General features: G+C 34.7%; 2 protein-coding genes across 4 annotated transcripts in view; one reads left to right on the forward strand and one right to left on the reverse strand.

The window, feature by feature from the left end:
- Positions 1-8,983, reverse strand: part of LOC110373666 (rabphilin-3A) — a 50,984-nt gene extending 42,001 nt beyond the window's left edge. For both annotated transcript variants that reach the window (XM_064040302.1, XM_064040303.1), the window contains exon 1: positions 8,796-8,983. In XM_064040302.1, the coding sequence (XP_063896372.1) occupies positions 8,796-8,863 (68 nt within the window). In that variant the 5' untranslated portion in view covers positions 8,864-8,983. The remainder of the gene's footprint in view (positions 1-8,795) is intronic.
- A 998-nt stretch (positions 8,984-9,981) lies between these two features.
- LOC110373623 (RILP-like protein homolog) overlaps positions 9,982-21,246 on the forward strand; it is a 50,917-nt gene continuing 39,652 nt past the window's right edge. For both annotated transcript variants that reach the window (XM_021330942.3, XM_021330941.3), the window contains exon 1: positions 9,982-10,406. In XM_021330942.3, coding sequence (XP_021186617.1) covers positions 10,107-10,406 — 300 coding nt within the window. In that variant the 5' untranslated portion in view covers positions 9,982-10,106. The remainder of the gene's footprint in view (positions 10,407-21,246) is intronic.

Here is a 21,246-nt window from a genome sequence, read left to right on the forward strand (position 1 = left end):
GATGTTTTTGAATTGAATCATGTATCTCGTGTATCGAGAAATATATGTTTAGGAGACGATAGAAAGACAACTTTTTAAGATGGAAAAGAAATCGAGTATAGATACAAGAATAATAGTTTTATTTGATGGCCTATTATAGTAGTTATGACATTTTCGTTAAGGTATTTCAACATTATGTATAGACTCGTGAATAGAAAAATAATACAAAAATGCGCTGTAGATCAATAAAACTTTCACCATTCGGTAAAACAAAATTGGATAAAATTTGGAACGCAGTAAAAAAAATAAACCCCGTATTTGTTCGTAAATTAAAATCAGTGACTCGTATGCGTAAATAAAACAATCTGAATGTACGCGATTAAATCATTTGTACAGTTGCTCAGAGTTGTTCCAATTTCCATAAAAACAAAATACATTATTATGCAATTTTAAATCTCCCTCATCATCATCATCCTCCGAGCCTTTTTCCCAAACTATGTTGGGGTCGGCTTCCAGTCTAACCGGATGTAGCTACCAGAGTACCAGTACTAGAGTACCAGTACTAGAGTACCAGTGCTTTACAAGGAGCGACTGCCCTAACTGACCTCAACCCAGTTACCCTGGTTAAATCCTGGGTAAATAATTTATTTAATAAAACTAAACAAATTAAATTAAAACTGAAACTCCTTCGTAGCTTTTAATCCTAGTTATGCAAATAGCAGTCGTTGGTAACTAGGTTACCTGATATAGGTAAGCCTTACCCTGAGGAAGGAAAGCGGAGATGCCATAAGGAAGGTAGGTCAGGCGCCTTCTTGTAGGTCAAGCAACGTATGGTAGGTGTGATCAGTTAATAGAACTAACGAGGCGATAGGATTGAATTTGTCAAAGATTGGTCATGATTGATTGGTGATTTTATTTTGGAAATAATTTTCTGGTTCCATAGAAAGCGTGTAAGGGTGGAGCTAGTAATGTTCCTCGTTCCCCGAATATCAGCATTTTGCCGCGTTACTTTCTTAGGAGATTTTGCGTTATGGCACCTCCGCTAGCCATTTTGTTCTCCATTGCGTTACCTATATAAATGTGTATACGTATATTATGTAGAAGATTATGTATGCACGGTGCAATTTAGTAACACAATGTGTAGGTAGCAACTTGGAAATCAAAGCGGTAAAGTAAGGGATTTATTATGTAAATAGTTGCAGCAAGATATATGAAGATCAGCTTTCTATGTATGAAGAATAGAAATAGCAATGTTGCTCTAGATATTTTGAATATTTCATTTTAAATCCGTATTTCAAAATTATATTTGAAATATTGTGCTAATATGTTAAGTAATAAGTTGAACATCCCCAAATCAGTATCAGCCGTTGTCAAATTTCCACGTCAGAGACCGTCAAACAGATTTGAGAAAACTGACATCAGTGATTTAACCTTCAGCCCACTCGATAGAAGAAGAAGGCTATAAGGAAATGAGTTAGCTAAACCAGAAAAAGCTTATTAAATTATCTTAAAAAAACAAACATGACTTAATATTATTACAAAGCATAATACATACACTTAATTATTATTCAATTAATACTCTCTCTCGCATCCTTTTAACAATATCGCAAGCAAACACTTTATATTATAACAATATTAACGTTATGAAGTACATTAACTTCGTATGCAGCAAAAACCTGAGTGCATTATAAAAGTGCATAAGCGGATTACCAACCTAGTTTGCACGGGTAAGACTTTTTTCCTTCATTTTTAACCATATTTTTATGCGAAAGTCAGTTTGTAAGTATATTTGCTAAGCTCCGATTGAGATTTAAAATTGTGTTTTTGCTAATCTTTTATAAGTGTACGTAACTTAACTATAGTAAATCTGTTATAATTTGAATATCTTTGGCAGTATTTACGGGTAGTCAAAAGCCATTAAGTTTGACAACCAGTCTTAACTATTAGGAGTATTGAGTTGCCCGGGTAATAGGGTTGAGGAGGTCAGATAGGCAGTCGACGTTTGTAAATCACAGCTGCATCCGTTTAGATTGGAAGCCGACCTCAACATAGTTTGGAAAAGGGTAGGCAGATGATGATTAAGACATAAAATTGTGTTTTTTCTAATTTGAAAAGTACACGATATTAAATTTGTATATGGATGGCTTAAAACGATGTTATTCCAACAAGATGCGAGTGAAACTAAAGGTAAAACCTAGTTAATTATGACCTACTTTCATTACTCTACTTAGTAATTTAATATACTAGCACCCGGTAAATAAACTGCGACTAGCGGTCGGTTTAGTAGTCATTTTCTTTGTGTGATTTCAGTCAGTTTAAAAGTGAAAAATATTGCAATTCTTTCAGTAGAGCTTTTTCAGTCAATAAAGAAAAGTTTTTTTGTCACATTTTAATCAACAAGATAAACCCTCTATTGAGAAAAACAGCTGTTCATAACAACTTATAATCTCCAATCATTTCGACAATATGTACCTGACTATATAAGTATATCTTGGACTATGCATATATCTCTGTGGTAAGTATTTTATTTGGGACTTATATGTTCCTGGAACAATTGATTCCCAAAGCACGGTCGGACACAAATAGTTTCACGAAAATTCCCGCTTTCTAGTAAATAAGTTGTCATTTATCAAACCGATGACGTAAACAACTATCGGTCCACTTTCATTAGTTACAAAACAAAATCTTCTGCCCCAATATTTGGTCCTTTAGTACGTATATGGTGGAACGTAGAACCCCATGGGATACTAACCTTTCATTGCATCGTGGATGGAAGTATGCTCCAGTGCGGACAATATTAGAAGTTCTTACCTACAGTTCTTTTAGTTGATAAACAAAGCTTCTAAGGTCAATTTTCATCATCATAATAAATGCAGGATTAAGAAAAACAGCCGTCTTTCATGATATTTATATCTATACCTACCTGACCAAGTACCTATCTTGGACTTGTAGCAACCATTTTATTTACGACTTATGTTCTTAAACCAATTGATTCCCAAAGCACGGTCGCCTAAAAATAGTTTCACGAAAATTCCCGCTACCTAGTAAATAAGTTGTCATTTAACAAACGGATTACGTAAACGACTATCGGTCAACTTTCATCAGTTACAAAACAAAATCCTATGCTCCAATATTTGGTCCTTTAGTACGTATATCGTGGAACGTCGAACCCCATGGGATCCTAACCTTTCATTGCATCGTGGGAGGAAATACGCCTCTGCTGGCCCACATAACATCACATATTAATACTTATGTAGGCTCATGTTATCTCCTCAAATAATACCGCAATTTCAACACGTAATAGGTAAATATTGGAACAATATTGTCTTACCAATCCTTATATGAAAATGTGAAAGTGGGTTTGGATATTTGGTTTCCCACGGTTTTCCCTAAGTTATGTTTTATCGGATTTTGATGAAATTCATTCACTCGCTTTCTGTGGAAACAACTTCGAGCACCCGGACAAATTGCAGCCTAGTAAATGGGTTGTCTAACACTGAAACGCTTTTTCAAATCTGACCAGTAGTTTCTGAAATTAGCGCATTTAAGCAAACTATATATAAAACTGAAGAGTTTTTGTTCTTCATTTTTATAATCTTGGCCAAGGTATGTTTCAGAAGATAATATACTTTTACCAGGAAATGAGTGAAACCGCGGGCTCAAGCTAGTTGAAACACAAACATATAAGAGTTATATGCAAAGGAGTGTATCCGACATTTATTGTACATCGGACGACTCAACCCTTGCAGGGTAACTGGGAATAAAAAGGGCATAAGTAAGTGTTTATTCAAGATGTTGATACGACCTTTTTTATATGGAAAGGTATGAGGTCTCCTTGAGGGTTTTCCGCTTCCACTCGATAGAATCCGATAGATGGTTGACACTGTGTAATGATTGTGGATTTATTTCTGGTAATTTTGTATTAGATGCAAAGATATGTAGGTTTTAACGGTTTAAAATGCGTTCTTAGTCTGCTATTATACCTATAAAGGTTTCCAACTTTAGAATTTAATATTGCACTCGGGGCAAGGGGTACGATGCTTTCTGAAATCCCGAAAAAAAAATAAGAAGTACTTAATACTTTAGGCTGTTATACTTGGTATTGCAAATATAGGTATGTATGTGATGTGATGATTTTTAGTAGACTTTAAGTTAACGATTTTGAGTTTCGGGAACTAGATAACCTATTTCCTATCCCGTCCCGGAGAATTATTTAAATCGCCAGTACACCACCTATCTTAGTGCGAAATTCAGTTCAGCTCTTTAAGCATTTAAAAATATATCTTTTAAGAAAACTGCCGCTTAAAAACCTACACAGCAAAATAACATAATCCTTCAATATAAACTCAACAAGGTATAATATCGTATTACGTCCCATCCGTCTACCGTGGCTCTGACAATCCGAGCGTTCCGTTACTCGCGGGTAAACGAATCATTGAACAAAATATTATTACTCTACTTCTAGTACTAGAGGTAGTAAATAGGTAACATGTTTTTGTTTGTTTGTAAAATCTTCGAAACTACTGGATTGGTTTGAAAAATTATTGAACTGTTGGAAAGCTCTCCCTGAGTAAGATGGGCTATATTTTATCTCGGTACGGGCAGTAGTCCCACCGGGGCGCGGGTGAACCGTGGGAAACCAGCTAGGAGGTAATATAAACCACAAGGGTAGCAATTAGGTACCAACTCTCTATATATGCATTTTGTAGGTAGAGGATCTGTGAGGAGTGACAATGATTCTGATGATAACAGTAAAATCACTATCGCCTTTAAAAAAAAACCTATGGATAGCAAAAAAACAACATAATCCTTCAAAGGTATAATATCGTATTACGTCCCATCCGTCTACCGTGGCTCTGACAATCCGAGCGTTCCGTTACACGCGGGTAAACGATTTATTGAACAAAATATATTACAGTCTATGATGTTAAGAATGTCTATTGAATATTCATCGTGGAGGTTGTAATGCGATCAGTTTGAAGCAGTAATGTTATTATGTTGTAAGGCTTTGTTGAGGGAAATTGAGGTGTTTTGGTGAGTAGGTACTTAGTTGATTCTTGGCCGGTACGCTGATTTTCAACGAAAGTTAAGTAGGTACCTAAGTAGGTATATTTTCTTTTTGTCAATGTAGGTATTCTACTTGTCTCCTACAAAAATCGGTCACCGATTAACAGACGAGACGGGTTGCTTTAGTGGTAACTTTTCGACTGGAAAAAGCAATTCGAAAGAAAATAAATCAACCAATTTTTAATTGTTTTTTAAATATTTTGTTTGTTCAATTTTGTTACATTTGTGTGGAAAATAAACAGCCTCTTGTATACTTACTTACCTACTTTTAAATTATCAAATCACTGTCTTTGATTAACTAAAGAAATCAATCACTCCATAGACAAAATCCTAAATAAACCAAAATAAACACAAAACCAAATTGTCACATTTGCTTTCACTAACACAATGTTCAATCAATGTAAGTAAACAAAGGAATCTATAAATACATCAGTTCTACAGGAAGCGGATATGACGTGTACCTGATATCACGCAAGGACGGAGCCATGAATTCATTATGTTGGTACTATAGTGTTTTACAGCTGTGAAGTTTCATGTAAGTGCATTTTAGAATGTTTAAAAGTAGAATATGACATAAAAAAACATTATCTGGCTAGCCTTTTCCTAACTATGTTGGGGTCGGCTTCCAGTCGAACGGGATGCAGCTGAGTACCAGTGTTTTACAAGGAGCGACTGCCCTATCTGACCTCCTCAACCTAGTTACCCGGGCAACCCAATACCCCTAGGTGAGGGTGGTATAATTAAATGGTGCAGCTAATCGTTAATGTTCCAGCCTTATTTTCATGGGCTGTAATATTTCAATTTAGCTAAAAAGCTAGATCTTCATAGCTTTATAATATTGGAATACACACATAAATGTGATCAAGTTAACCCAAAAGCAATTGGGCTTAAACAGACCCCTCTAATCCAAGAAATGGCATCACGTAATATCGAAAACAGTTATTTGCATTATCAATGTAACATCCTAGATTTGCAGAAGATAAAAAACCTTTTAAACTATAGTGTTGCAAACTTAATTACATTTTAACGAGTTTACTCATAAAACAATTTAGTAGCACATTTTCAGTTTTAGTATAACTAACTAAATTACAGTTCTTGTAAGCTACTAAGTTGCTATTTATTTTTACTACCCATTACTGAAATTCTTAGAACAACTTATTCGATAACGAAGTTTTCCCGTGGTTTTGACTGCGTGCTGAAAATAATTCTGAACGTGCATGAAGTATGTACTTTCCTTAACGAAATCGAGACCCCGTACTATAACTTCATACGTTATTGCGTTTAACCAGATCAGGCGCTATTCTATATAGTTATTTTTTATATACCCTGAAAGATGTAACAAGCAATATATTTAATTTTCTTTTCTTGTGATATTTTTATTTATTTATATATTAAATATGTATTTTTTTAAGTATATTAAGGGTAAATGATTACAAGTTAGCGGAATCACCCCCTGAGGAACTTCTTCACGTACCCGGACGAAATATAGCTTGTTACTCGGAGAGAGTGTAGCTTCCCAACAGTGAAAGATATTCTCAAATCAGGTCAGAAGCAGTTCGGTATCTTCAGCGTAACAAACAAACAAAAAAAAATCCACTTTACTATGTATATTGGGTACTATAGATAGATAGATGAAGGAGAGGATTAGATAATACGAGAAGAGGAAGTAGATATTGCCAAATGCCTAAAACTAATCTGGGCCCCGATTCTCCTAAGTTAATAATGACAAAATCGAATAGAAATCGAATCGCAATATGATAGCAATAGCAGTTTTAACCATATCGGGCATTCTGCTACTAATAAAAGCCCAATCGTATTCGATTGACATTTGATTGGTGTGCGATTGGTCTGCTATTTTGGTGATTTTGGTCCATACGGTAGTTTGCTGTACAATCATTTTGCAATCGTAAATCATTTGCAGACAAAATGATTCATTATTGAATGACAGAAAAGGATAAAAACGTTTATTTCAAAGAAAAAATAGCGGAATGCCACATACGCTTCAATCGTAATCGAGTCGGGATCGGATCTCAGTCGAATCGAGTCGAACGTGAATCGTATGACGCTTAAGTAAAATTAGGAGAATCGTGGCCCTGTACTTAGTAATATTGAGATTATTACATTTGACAGGTTGTTTACTACGGATTGAACACCCACTGTAAAGTGTGGGTGGTCAATATCTCTTGACAGAACTACCCAGATTTTTAAAGAAAATTAGGTTAGATGTTGATTTAATTTAAGCTAAGTTTTTGAGTTATGAAAGGAGATGCAACAATAGATTTATTTTCGTGGATTAAAAATTCTAGGTAATATTAGATGTTATTTTTTAAAGCAAAGATTGAGTTATTGGCTTAAAACAACATTTGCGAAAATAATAAGACTTTCAAGACCACATAAAACGAAGTAAGAACCTTAGTATCGTAAGTAAGAACTAATATCTAATTTATAGCCATTGATGAAGAAACTTCGTTCATTGCGGCGTGCCGTGAAGTTGCTTCCTACGAACAACTTACTCAATTAAAACTAGGTATATCCTATATAGGTATAAGTTTTATACCTATAAGTAGCTATCTGTGTTTTTGTGGTTAGGTTCCTGTCTTATTTACGGTGGGTGGCACGGCACTATAACGATTCGAGAACCAAACCATTTTCAGTTGATTTGACCAATGAATGGCGATTTGTCATGGTTTGGTTTTCGTTATAGTTAAATGGTGCAACGTGCAACTCATCCTAAGTTTGTATCTTTTCTTTTAAAAATCGTAATCTGCCTAGCCTTTCCCCAACTACGGTCTAACCGGATGCAGGAGCTGGGTACCAGTGTTTTGCAAAGAGCGTTGTTAGGCAAGTTACTAGGACAAACATCTTAATTCTGACTTGTAACAGCTGCGAAAGCTTATTTAGCATGCCTTCCGAAACATTGAGAAACTCGTCATGACACAAATAACCCATGCACTGATTACTTTAAGAATTATTTTAGCCTTATGATTACTATAGATAGGCCGCATTCACATAATCCAATCATTATCGGGAATCATAGCCACCGCCTTATTATCTTTTCATTCATTCATTATTCTAGCATATCTAGCTCTTAACCATAATCTACATAAAGATAATAAGTTGTCTGAAGTCAACAAGCTAATCTTTTTCTAATTCTAAATCCTGCTATATGGGTACCGAGATAATACGGTAACACATTACAAAAGAGAACAAACATAAACAATGTTTGCTGTAATTGTACACCCTTATCATTTTGGCCTTGTACCTCTACTTAATATCGTGTTCAAAAGCTTTGTGGATATTTATCTTTTGTCCAGAAAGCATTGTCTATAGAATTTATTTTTGTAGGTATATTGCAGATCAAAGCAACGGCGAAATATTTACCTACCTAAAATGTTTTTATTTTCCTCTTACTTACCAAGTATATATTGAAAAGAACCTTGATTTTATGTTAACAAGATTATTTTTGTGTCACTAACTTGCTAACAAGCCAAAAATTATGTAGTCAATTTAAACTTATCGAACGTTCCCAACTTTTAATCAAGGAAAAATAAAATTTTATCGCAGAACATTTTTAGCGTCAAGGCAAAACAAGTATACAGCCTATTTTTAACAAGCTCGACAAAATGACAAGATATTATATTCATAGCGCGTATCCTAACAGTAATTAACATCAAAGGATGCCAAAAGTCCAAAATATAAACAAAACATTGCCAAAGATAAGATAAGAAACAAAAGTTTTATTAGCTCACTTGGCTCTCAAAGACAGCTGTCGATCATTCGGACACACATACTTGTTCGCTTTACTTTGAAAATTCATTGCACTATTTAAAAATAATAATAAAAAAAAATGTTTAAAAATATCCGGGAGCGCGGGAAAGTGGCGCCGCGCGTTCGCGCCTGTTGATTGCGTTCAACTGTTGCTTCGCGCGTGGCGAGCCATAATAATCGATATTTTAACAACGCTCTTGAAAAGTAACAATATGTTGCGAGCAGCGACATCCTTTTATCAGTATGATAAACATGTCCATGTATGTAAGGTTGTGTGAGCATATTTCTGGCGGTATTGTGTAGCCTAATCATTTTTTCTGATAACACAAAAGTTGGCGGGATGCATGAAAAAAAAATTGCCAACGAACATAAGCTATAATGTAGTTCGGTACTGAAATATTTATTTGTAAAAGAAGTATAGGAAGGTAAACCTTTAGTAACTTGGTGTAGGTACCTATTTTTATATTGTAGTTTTCCTATAAAACGCGATATCAAAATTTGAAAATATGGAAAGGATATGACGTCAACGTAAACACAGTCCACAGATGTAATAGAATTTGAACAAAAACTTCTAATCTGTGGTCCTATTTTATGATATTTTTAACTTTACCTTTTCAGTATAAATTACATTACAATAAAATTCAAATATTATTTTTAGTTAGTTAATTGTACTTTATTTTCATATGATTGAAAACGTTATAAATATTTGTTATGTTTGCGCGTACATGTATCCGAACGTAGACAGAGACGGGTATAGTATTGCATCTCTTTCTCTCTGAAGATACTAGTGATGGGCGTGTGGTATAAGAACGTAGCAAAAGTAACGGTTACATTAAGTAACGGTATAGTTAGTGAATATTTGCTAAATATTTTTTTTTACAAAACGTATTTTATAATTTATCTTTGGATTTCATTTCCAACGTGAATTAAAATAAATAGACGATTTTTTTTTTTTTTTTACATTTCACACTAAAACAGTTTGGAGACAAAATTGCAGTAGATCAGTGTTAAAATGCCATCAATAGTGAAAGACAAGCAACTTTAGCTAACCATTTGCTGTTTAATAGTGGTTTTCTGGAACTTGTACTAAGGGAGTAACTGGTAACATCAGTAACGGTTATCAGCGACCAACAGTCAGGAAAAGTCAACCGTTATTTTAGATAATCGTTCCCAACGCTAGCAGATTTGACATTTCACTTTTTCAGTAATGATGGCGCACTTGCGAAAGGTGTTTAGTTTACTGTAACATTTATTTTTATGTAGTGCCGTGAAGTGAAAACCAAGTGTTTTTAATGCCGTACCGCAGGCGCTTCTCAGCCAAGATGCCAGATTTCGACGACGAGGTCACTGTCGTCGATGTGTACGACCTGGCATCGGATATTGGCAAGGAATGCGAGATAATTATTGAAAAATACGGCCCTGACGCCGTTACAGCGCTCCTGCCGAAGGTGATTAATGCGCTAGAGTTGCTGGAGAACTTGGCGGTGAGGAACGAGAAGGAGAACCAGGCGCTGCAGGAGTTGACGGCGAAGATTTCACAGTTGGAGAATGACAAGATAGAGAAGGCAGAATATAGGCAGCGTTTCGAGAAGGTAGGTTGTAGAGGTCACTGTTAGGTAAATAAGTGTTGTTAGTTGGTTTAGAGTGCGTGTTTAGCACGGAATACACGAAACATTGGGTGTTTCGTCACCGTGTGCATCGGCTGCGTTGCAACAGAAGCCAGCGCGCGCTGTTATTGCGCGACAGTGACTCGCTGGAGCTGCCGTTCACGTCTAAACTATAATTGGCCTCTATTAAACCCATTTTTTTGTGAGTACACACTGTTTTAAATTTCGAATAACATATACAAACCTCATTTGTGTTTTTGGAGCGGCTTGTCACAGGTTTTATCATGTTTTTATTTTGATGTGTTTGAAAAAAAGTTGTCAGACGTCTTATTGGTTGGTTGAATGGTCAAAGTCTATTTTTTTGAGCTATAAATTACTATTGAAATGATGTAAAACTCATACTAATCTAATCAGTAAATCGTTAAGCGTTTTTTTAATGAATTATGCAAATTTTTGTGACTCACTGTACTGTAGAATTGATATAGTTCACTAGCCACAGTTAAGAAACAATATCTACTTAAGTGTTTTCATTCTACCCATAAATGAAATTGAATGTTAGTAGAAAAAATTTGATAAGAGTAAAATACCTACATGTTTCTTGAAAGCACCCATGAAATCTTTGCTTTAGCAGAAACGAAAATACATCATCTGTAAAAACTTCAACTGACGTAATTATCACAGGTAATGAGATACAGGCTGGTAACAGATGAACATACAGACAGACAGCAAATTTATAGTAATACCCCCTCTTTCCCATTTGGGTGTCAGAACCTAAAAATTATAGAATACGTTAACTATTGTTCCCTGCAAAACATTAAGTGTATCTTCTTCTTCTTATCGTTTATCCCGTCTTGTGACGGGGTCCACTTTCCGTATCTTCTTCCACTTCGCTCTATCCAGGACATCTTCCTCTTTGAGTTCGGAGATTTTCATGTATTTCATTAAGTGTATGCAAATGATAAACAATCAAAACTAAGTCTGAGATAATTCTCATCATAATGTTTGTTGATTACACAACAAAAGATAAAATTCACATTGTATGCATGTGTGGGATAGTTTATATACCTATTTTTTTAAACAATGACAGATGACACATAATTTTAGATGACACATCTAAAATTAGTATTCGGTTTCGACATAATCCACCTTATAATAAAATGTGGTTTTAAAAAAGTACCAGCTTTTGTACCACCGTTCCAAACAAAATCAGTGGACTAAAGCTATTACTAAAGCAGGTGCTTCTTTATATCATGTTTTATAATAAGGTGGGCTATGGTATTTTCGACGCAGAGGAAATATGTAGGGCTGCCTATGTGATACTTGTCATATCTGGATGCACAGCTAAATAGGATAATAATTTCAAGGATACTGCTAGAAAATTTCCCTACAAATGAGTTAATAACAGGTGAGATATTAGCTAAATATCCTATATACCTGAAGCTTGAAATTGTACTAATTTCCCCAATAATGTTTTAGTCTAATTTAATTAGGCATGATGTTATTTATAATAGAACCATGAAATATAGGTACTTAAATATTAATTAGTTTAATGCATCTTTATTATGAATTAATTCATTAGTTTAGCACAGAACCATTAAGCTACCCTTTTAATAATATTAATCTTTCATTAATTCTTAATTGCTTAACAGTTCTTGTAAAATACCTTTTCTTCTCCAAAGTTCGATACTAGTGTCTTCACAAAAATCAAAGGACCAGACCTCTCTCAATATTCTATTGAGCATTAAAAAAAATAATGAAACTTTCACTTTTTAAAAGTAATAATATCAACAATAGATATATTTTGTGATAGAGCAAGCTTTTTGAAATGAACAGGAAAATGTGGTTTTATTGATTAGGTACATATAAAGCCCCTGTACACTGCAAACTAAACTGTCGCACGATAGTTGGTTGACAGTTTTATTCTGTAGGTAAATCCAATAAATAATTCCAGGTCAGGCAAGTACCAATGCAACTTTTCTAAGTTTGTATGTACTTTCTATGTATATCTTGGACAAAAATGGCTGAAAGGTGAAGGAAAACATCTTGAGGAAACCTGGACTATATAGTCTGAAATCACCAACCCGCATTGAGCAAGCATGGTGATTAATGCTCAATCCTTCTCCGTGTGAGAGGAGGCCTGTGCCCAGCAGTGGGACGATAAAAAGGCTGTAACAGAAAATCCAATAAAACGTTGTCGTCAGTCTGAAATCGACTGTACGATATCATTATCTTCTAATTTATTTAAAAACTATTGGGTGACTAAAAGTTTGCAGAGTGCAGAACGCTCATATTTAATAGATAACTTATATATATAATATTGATTTATTTCCTAGAATTTTAGCATCCAAGAACCAGTCTTTCAAGTTAGTGAGATAACATCAAGTTGTGATGATAGTATTTTTTTAAGCAACTTGAAAAAGGAGGTTATCAACTTCAACTGTGTATATTTTTTTCACATCTGTGTTTTTTTGCATATTTTTCAAATTATCTTTTCAATTATTAATCCAATATTTATGAATACAACTTTATACATTTATAACATACCTATCTACTTAAATTAATTATTTATTTATTTATTTTATTTAAGCTTTATTTGTCTTCATAACAGTACATTTGTTATAGAATTTCACATTTTTAATTGTTTATTTGTTACTGTTATGTAGTCCCTCTAGGGTAAAAGCCTCCTCCAGCTTAAGCCACTTGTCCCGGTCCTTGGCAGTTAGCATCCATTCATCTCCTGCTATACTCTTGATGTCATCTACCCATCGCTTTCTTGGTCGACCTTTGCTCCTCTTTCCTATAGGGCCTTTCCACTTTGTAGTAGTATAGGTCCATCTTCTGTCCTGGTATCTAGCTATGTGTCCTGCCCATTTCCATTTTTGTCTAAGACTGTGCTGTAGTGCGTCTGTTATTTTTGTTCTATCTCGGATGTCTGTGTTCCGTGTTTTCTGGATTTTCCTTAATTTTAAGATGCTTCTTTCCATGGCATGTTGGCAGGACTGAATTTTGTTTTTCACCTTTTCTGTGTAGACCCAGGTTTGGCTTGCATAAGTTAGGCTTGGGAGAATGCATGAATCCATTGTTTTTTTTTCATCTGTAGACTGCATTTTCCCCTAAGGATTTCCTTTTGTGACCAGTATTTCCTCCATGCGATATTTATTCTTCTATCTATTTCATTTTCATTACAGTTTGATTCGAAAGAAATCTGTTTTCCTAAGTATACATAGTCTTTTACATATTCTATGGGTTTGCCTTCTATTTCTATTTCTTTCATGGAGCTGTTAGTCATAATTTTGGTTTTCTGTGCATTCATTTCAAGTCCCACTTTCTTACTTTCGATGTTCACGCTATGTAGCAGGTTCTTTAGTTCTGTTGCAGATTCGCTGAAAAGAACTATATCATCCGCGGATGAATTAATTATTAACATACATTAAAATTAAAATTAAATCAACAACAATCCATATGACCAACAAAATTAATTCTGCAAAAAAAGACTAAATTAGTATAAAATAATCTCTTTAAACCAATTTCCTGAGAATACCAATGAAAGGTGTAATCAAAAAATTAAATCTTATATTACATAAGAGGCATATTATTATTGGCAGACAACTTAATAGATAATTGTGTCTAAAAATTTATTATTATGTAAGTGAAAGTTCAAGCTCATTGGAGAGAAAGCTTCGTAAAAGTGTTGCTAATGTACCTTTCAATATAAACTTGTTAGTCTTTAGTACATATTTGGTGCTTCCAATAAAATGTTAGTGTACCTACCTTGGTTCATTTGTTGCTGGTCACAACATTTTTATCTATACTAATATTATAAATTATTATAATATATTAATAATATAATATTATTAATTATAATTAGCTCGTGGCTAAATCAAAGCCGCGCGGATCGATCGATCATAAGGTTAAGCAACGCTTGGCGCGGTCGGTCCGTGGATGGGTGACCATCTTGTCATAATGAGTTCTTCCGTGTTTCGGATGGCACGATAAACTGTAGGTCCCGGCTGCCATTTAAACATCTTTGGTAGTCGTTACGGGTAGTCAGAAGCCAGAAAGTCTGACAACCAGTCTTACCAAGGGGTATCGGGTTGCCCAGGTAACTGGGTTGAGGAGGTCAGATAGGCAGTCGCTCCTTGTAAAACCCTGGTACTCAGCTGCATCCGGTTAGACTGGAAGCCGACCCCAACATAGTTGGGAAAAGGCTAGGCAGATGATGACTAATATTATAAAGAGGAAAACTTTGTTTGTTTGTTTGGTTGTAATGAATAGGCTCAAAAACTACTGGACCGTTTTTAAAAATTCTTTCACCATTCAAAAGCTAAATTATCCACGAGTAACATAGGCTATATTTTATCCCGGTACGGGCAGTAGTAACCACGGGACGCGGGTGAAACCGCGGGAAAACGGCTAGTAGGATATAAAATTGAGCAACTGAAATATGTCTGAAAAGTTTTAGTCGCTTTTTTACTCTATTGGTTGCTGCACATTTGCACCCAATAATTCTTTCTATCTGTTAATTTGCTTCCTATCTTTAGTGTGCAAAACAATGGATAGGTAAAATATTGGGAACGGCCGTAAGACATAGAGGGATAGGATGCTGACAAACTTTAAACTGGCACAGTAATTTAGTCATTTTAAACCCTAATCTACAGAAGAATTGCTAGTGACCTAAATTTGTACCCACAGGCACCTTTATTACGGAATTGTAATGAAGATCACTAGGAATTATTTCCGCAGATAATACCTAAAACGACTGGCCTATACAATAGAGATAAATGTTTGACGATTGTACTTTCATACGCAGTTAACCAGAATGTGGCAAGTCCAATAATATTACTGCTAGGTTGATTACATTTCTTCGAGTCGCGGTTAGACAACAGTATCTACAGTTATTTATTAGGCGATGCACAATTTACAAGGCTTGCAGTAACGGTATTTAAGTTTCAATGATATCAAAGTTATGCCCGTCTATTGGCCGGTTTCTAAGCACCTTTGTAAAGGGAAAATTAAAAGCTAAAGCGCCGAAAGGTGTAAGTAATAATATCTTGTATAATTCATTGAGGTTTTAATACTTTTGTGTTATTACTTTCGCGAATTCCGATCGCTTCTTTTATATCGGCCTTCTTTTGGCTCAGCCATTAAAAAAGTAATTAATTACAACAATTAATAATTGCTCCATCTTGGCAATTTATTAATGATTAATTTGGCAACACCTGTTACCTTTCCCTTTTCTCGGTAACCTGCGAAATGAAGAGTATACCTATCTGAATTTAAATGATTTTTCTTTAATGTTCGTTTTTACTGCCTTTAATTTTTTTTTGAATTGTTAAACTAGAATATGACTGCCTTGATCTTTTGAGACGAGCAAGTAAAAATCTTGCATTCACATTCCAGCAAGCAAAATCAAAAGGAGTCTGAAATCTGGCGATGTTTACCCCCATGACTTGAAGGGCCACATAAAACCGACATCCCCGAATGCTCCACAGTAGCAGATATTATAGTTCCACAGCAGAGGTCGTTAGGCAGATTTGAAAAAGACTGACATTAGGACTTGTCTAGTGACTAAGATCTGCAGCTCACTCGATAAGAAGTTCCAGGACCGTAAAATGTTATACAAACAATCCCACATCTAGGGCGATAGTTTCCACATGACACCCTACCATTCCATATTTGCCAATAACTCGACACCATGTCGAAAGATTTCTATACTCAAGTTACGCGTACATGCCCTATATTTTGTAGAAAGAGATGTAACGATGAAGCCATATCAATATTTCTCTAAATGGCGTGAAGTCTGTCAATTGTATTTCACTGTAATTGGTTGGATCGTTCATTTGACGCCCTTAGGGGGTCTTAATAGCAGAAAATCGATAAAAGCAATTAACTGGTACTTTTCAAGTTACGATTGCCTAAAGGGTTTTCAAAAACTTGGATGATTTTATCTCCGGACCGACGAAAATTTTGCAATTTTTCTTTCTTTCGTCCTAATACTTAAGTGCTTCTCACGGCCATATGCTAATGCGTATATGTAATCTATGTAATGTGTTCAAGGATTCATATTATTACATGTTTGTCTGTTACAGTAACTGTTTGTTTTAATCTTTATTGTTCATCTTTGTTTGGTAATTCTTTTAAGTAAGACGTAGGGTCTTTAAACTTTCCTATATTGCCGAAATGGGTCTTTACTTTAACATTTCGAGAAATGATTTAATCAGTACTATTATATGAGTGAGCAAATGCGTATCTCTCATATAAATATTAATTTGCCATTAATTTAAATATATAGTGCTTTGCTATAGTCTAGATATGTTTCTTCAATGAAACTAACCAGTTTCCAATGAGTCATAATTATGAACTTCGGAACTAAGATATCGGATAAAAAATCTAATACCGCTCATTCAGCATACAGAAAATATTTTAATTGAATTTATATTTACCTACATTATTGGCTGCATATTTTTTGTTTTTCTGTCCTTTTTCAAGGACTTATTTTTTCGGTAGCTGCAATTTAGATGCCTGCAAATTTTGCAGTGTCCTTTGAGTTTACCTGCGGAAACTGAGAGGTATTAAGTTGATTAGTTCCATGCAATCATTTGAACATTGTGGCAGCCATTACGGGTAGTTCGAAGCCTGATATGACCACCAATCTTACCAAGCTGTCTGGGTTGCCCGGGTAAATGGGTTGTGGAAGTCAGATAGGCAATCGCTGCGTGATTCGTAGTCGATCTCAACATGATTACGAAAAGGCTAGGCTAGGGATGACTTTCTATGCAGTAGCACTTGCTAATACTCCCCTCCTATGATTCCTTTAAAACGTTTTGGTACTTGGCAGGAACATAAAAAATATGCATTAGCCTTATGGATACATTTAGGTCTGTACGTATTCCTTTTTCCTCTAATCAAAACCGATGTAACAGACAAAACATGAACAAAGCATCAAGAACACATTAACTTAGTGCAGCAAAGAATTGAATAATTGTATCTAGTCGGTATCCGGTGCATGCATGACTGGTTGCATATTGCATTCTGTTTGCACTTTATGTTCTAGCTAGATGACGTTGTGTATTTAAGTCATTACTGACTGAGATCTTGTTATCGATTATGGCTTTGTTTGTTGACATATTACTTAACGAGTTGTAAGAAATGTGTCTTTAGAAGTTATGACTAATCGAATTATTGTAGTGGTGATGGCCTAGTATATAAAGCATCGACCTCTCAAGTAAGAGAGGGATTTCGATACGCCAATCCTCCTTGACCAAACGTTGTGATGAACTCTCATTTCTGCGCTCTGCAATGAGTCAGCAAAAAGTCTGATGATGATGGATATAAAGGCAAGAAGTGCTTATTCATAAAACATAATGATTACCAATCCTCCTATGTACAAACGAAATGGCCCTTTCATAATAATAATTAACATTTATAATTAGTCTGGATTTGGACCAGCAGCCACGTGCAGAGATAAGCCTACAAACAGACATGCGGTCTGATCTCACATTAGGTATGCATGGATTAGCAGATACCTACATAATTGTTGTTACGTATTCTGTTTGAATTATATTTTTGTCACGTAATTTTGTTATCTGGGCATCTAAAATGTTTGCTACATTCTTGCATTACATTACTCGCTGTTTAAAATTCTTAGTACTTGTTACTATTATCATCATCCTCCTGTCCTTATCCCATGTTTTATTTGGGATTCGCGCAATACGTCTTCTTCAATAATTCTGTCTATACAATGGGTCCCGGGGATAAGTGACCGCCCGAAATTTTTTGAATATTTGTACAAAATTAAGGATAATTTATTTTATATTTTTGAAAAAAATCATTAAAATTTTTTTATTGTCAGGCCTGTTAATAACAGGCTTTGCTCTTTTTTTACCGAGTAGGAGTCAAATTTCAACTGACTGTATTTTTGCATTTGTTTGAAATAGCAGCAAACATTGTTCTGAGCTATTGTAGGAAATATCATGTAGTTTATTAATAAATTAAAAGAAAGTGATATTAAGGGGGCATTTATTGGACTTATTTTGGAAAAACTGAAAAAAAGGCGTAAATGTTTTATTACATTTTTGTTATGTTTGATAATTTTAATTGATAAACTATGATGTCGGATAGTCAATAAAGAAAAAAGAATTTGAAAAGATGTAAAAACTTAGGAAATATCTTAAAAAAACTGCAGCACGTCACAGTATTTACTAAAAAAATTAAAAAAATCATTAAAAAAAACCAAAGGCGGTAAGTCCCAAATATAAAGGAAATTATCCTTAATTTTGTACAAATATTCAAAAAATTTCGGGCGGTCACTTATCCCCGGGACACATTGTATAACGTCATATACTTGTTGCTGTGTCAGTCTAAAAATACCTATTTAGAAGACTCCTGTCCTATTTTTAGTAACCAATCTTTTAGGTTTTAGGTTTACTACCAATAACTTCCACAGAGCCGATATCTATATTCTATCAAGAATTTCTTCGTCCTGCGTCGATGCTATAAGACCGTTCAATACTATACTCGTATAATGACCTAGTGTCAATGATGAGTCAGATAGATTCTTCAAATGCCACATGCTATACGAAGTCGGATACCTTTCCTCCATTACCAAGACCTACATTCCTTCTGCCGGGGCTGCGGGTTGTTCGAAAGAGATACCGCGGCCCTGGCACATAAAAGGCCTATGACGGAACACGACGCACTGTGTTTGACAAAAACCAATTTTGAAAACTTGAAGGTATATGAAAAAACGTAAACGGAAATCAAAATTGAATAGGTACTTCATCATATTCCAAAAAATGGAGGGTAGTTATTTAATAAAAACTGCGAGAAATCACTTGTCAAAGTACACTATCGTAAGTGACTGCGGTTTAAAGCGAAAACTTAACATAGTTAAAGTAATAATAATTTTAGAAGTGATTAGTATTTCCAAAATAAACAACATGGAATCTACAGTTCAAGGTAAGGTCTTTTAGAAATTATGCATAAGTTTCTTAAACATAAACCTATTTACGCATATAGCGTGCTTAAATATACGACTCAGAATTTGATTATAAATAAAATTCACGAGAAGATTTGTATGTTCTTTCTAGTTATTTCTTTCCGTAACAAAATTTTAACAGTAATTATCTCTGGACTACATACTATTAGCATGTTAAAACAAATGTTGCTACTACACACACGTTTATCACAGGACGCGTGGTTGAATTTACTCGTCGCGAACTTGTGGACATCATGTTTAAAGATCCTGTAAAAAATTGGGATCGAAAGGGCCAGAATTTACAAGAAATGATAATTTCGAAGACTAACTGTCCTCCAGACAATCAAAATGCTACTCGGTATAAGGTGTCACTGTTTCAAGACTTTGTTTTATTTTACTTACCTATTTTTTCTATCTTTCGTTATTTTTACTTATTCGTTACATCTTATACGCATGCAATAAAGTGTATTTGAATTCAAATTTGAATCAAAAATTCTCTGACGTGCAAAAGTGATTTTTTAAAAATCCTATTTGAATAAGTGAGTTGATTTGATTTGATTTGATTTGATTCAAATCCTTTTAGGAGTAAATATTTCTAAACTTTACAATAGTATTTTTATATAATTTTTTAAGCCTGGCAATCATTTAAATATCATTTTAATTAAGAATGACGGCAGATAAGTTTATTTTGGATACGTGAGTAGGTAAATGAAAATATTATTTTATCAGTTTTTTCATGGAACTTGTCAATATTGGGTTTTACAACTAAAAATAAAATAGAAAACATTTGATACATGTAAAAACTAATTTAATTTCATTGGATAAGTATTTTTCGTACAATAACTGTCTTTAGGTAGTAAATTAATATCACAAATAATTTTGTCCGTGACTTAGTATGGAGCGGCAAGACTGTGCGACGGTTTTTAGTCAGTAAGAGTCTGACACTCCCTCGCCGCTGCTAACCCACAGCGGGAGGGGTCATTTGATGATTTTTGACGTCTTTTAAAAAAAAAAGACCTACATTCCTTGCCACCAAAGGTCTGTCATCATGAACCCAGCACCCAAAGTTACCGACTGCCGTAACGGAGTTATGTAAAGCATTGCTCCACTACTTACTACAATGAAATGAAAAGTAAAATGCTGGCCTTCGATATTGTTGCTGCTTAAACGTGTAGTTATGTTGGATTTCATTAATGTACGTAAAGTGGCCAAATTATTTTATACCACGTAGTTTGTAGTGGAATATGTGAGTTGCGATTTTTTAGTATGTAGTTCTGTACCTTCGCGCCATATGTTCCCTTGGTAAGACTTCTAGTGGCAACGATTTCGTGGCGAATAAGATTGGTCATTTCCTCATTAGTAGGACCTACTAGCTCTTTGATTCCGCATTGTCGATCATAAAAGGATTGGCGATATGATATTTGTGGACTAACTGTTGAAACTTTTTGAAGAATTTGATATTGTTGATCATCAATATTATATTCTCACGCATACGGTGCTATCGACGGGTTATTCCCGCTCGGTAACACCCTTTCATCAACACTGTTGACGATCGGGAAAAAAAAGTTTCGTTCGTTCACAGTGTTGACGAACGCTACTTATTATTTTAGTGTAAAATGGTTATTATGCACATGATAAGGCCACTTTTATTTTCTAGTTAATTGTGTTTCAAAAGAACTTACATAATCTATTAAAACATTTTAAAAATCCATGACAAGTCTTTCCATATTTTAAAAATAAAAACCAGCGTTCGTCAACACTGTGAACGAACGAAACTTTTTTTTCCCGATCGTCAACAGTGTTGACGAAAGGGTGTTACCGAGCGGGAATAACCCCTATCGACCCCCT

This window comes from Helicoverpa armigera, chromosome 22 (assembly GCF_030705265.1).
Source record: "Helicoverpa armigera isolate CAAS_96S chromosome 22, ASM3070526v1, whole genome shotgun sequence".
Lineage (NCBI taxonomy): Eukaryota > Metazoa > Arthropoda > Insecta > Lepidoptera > Noctuidae > Helicoverpa > Helicoverpa armigera.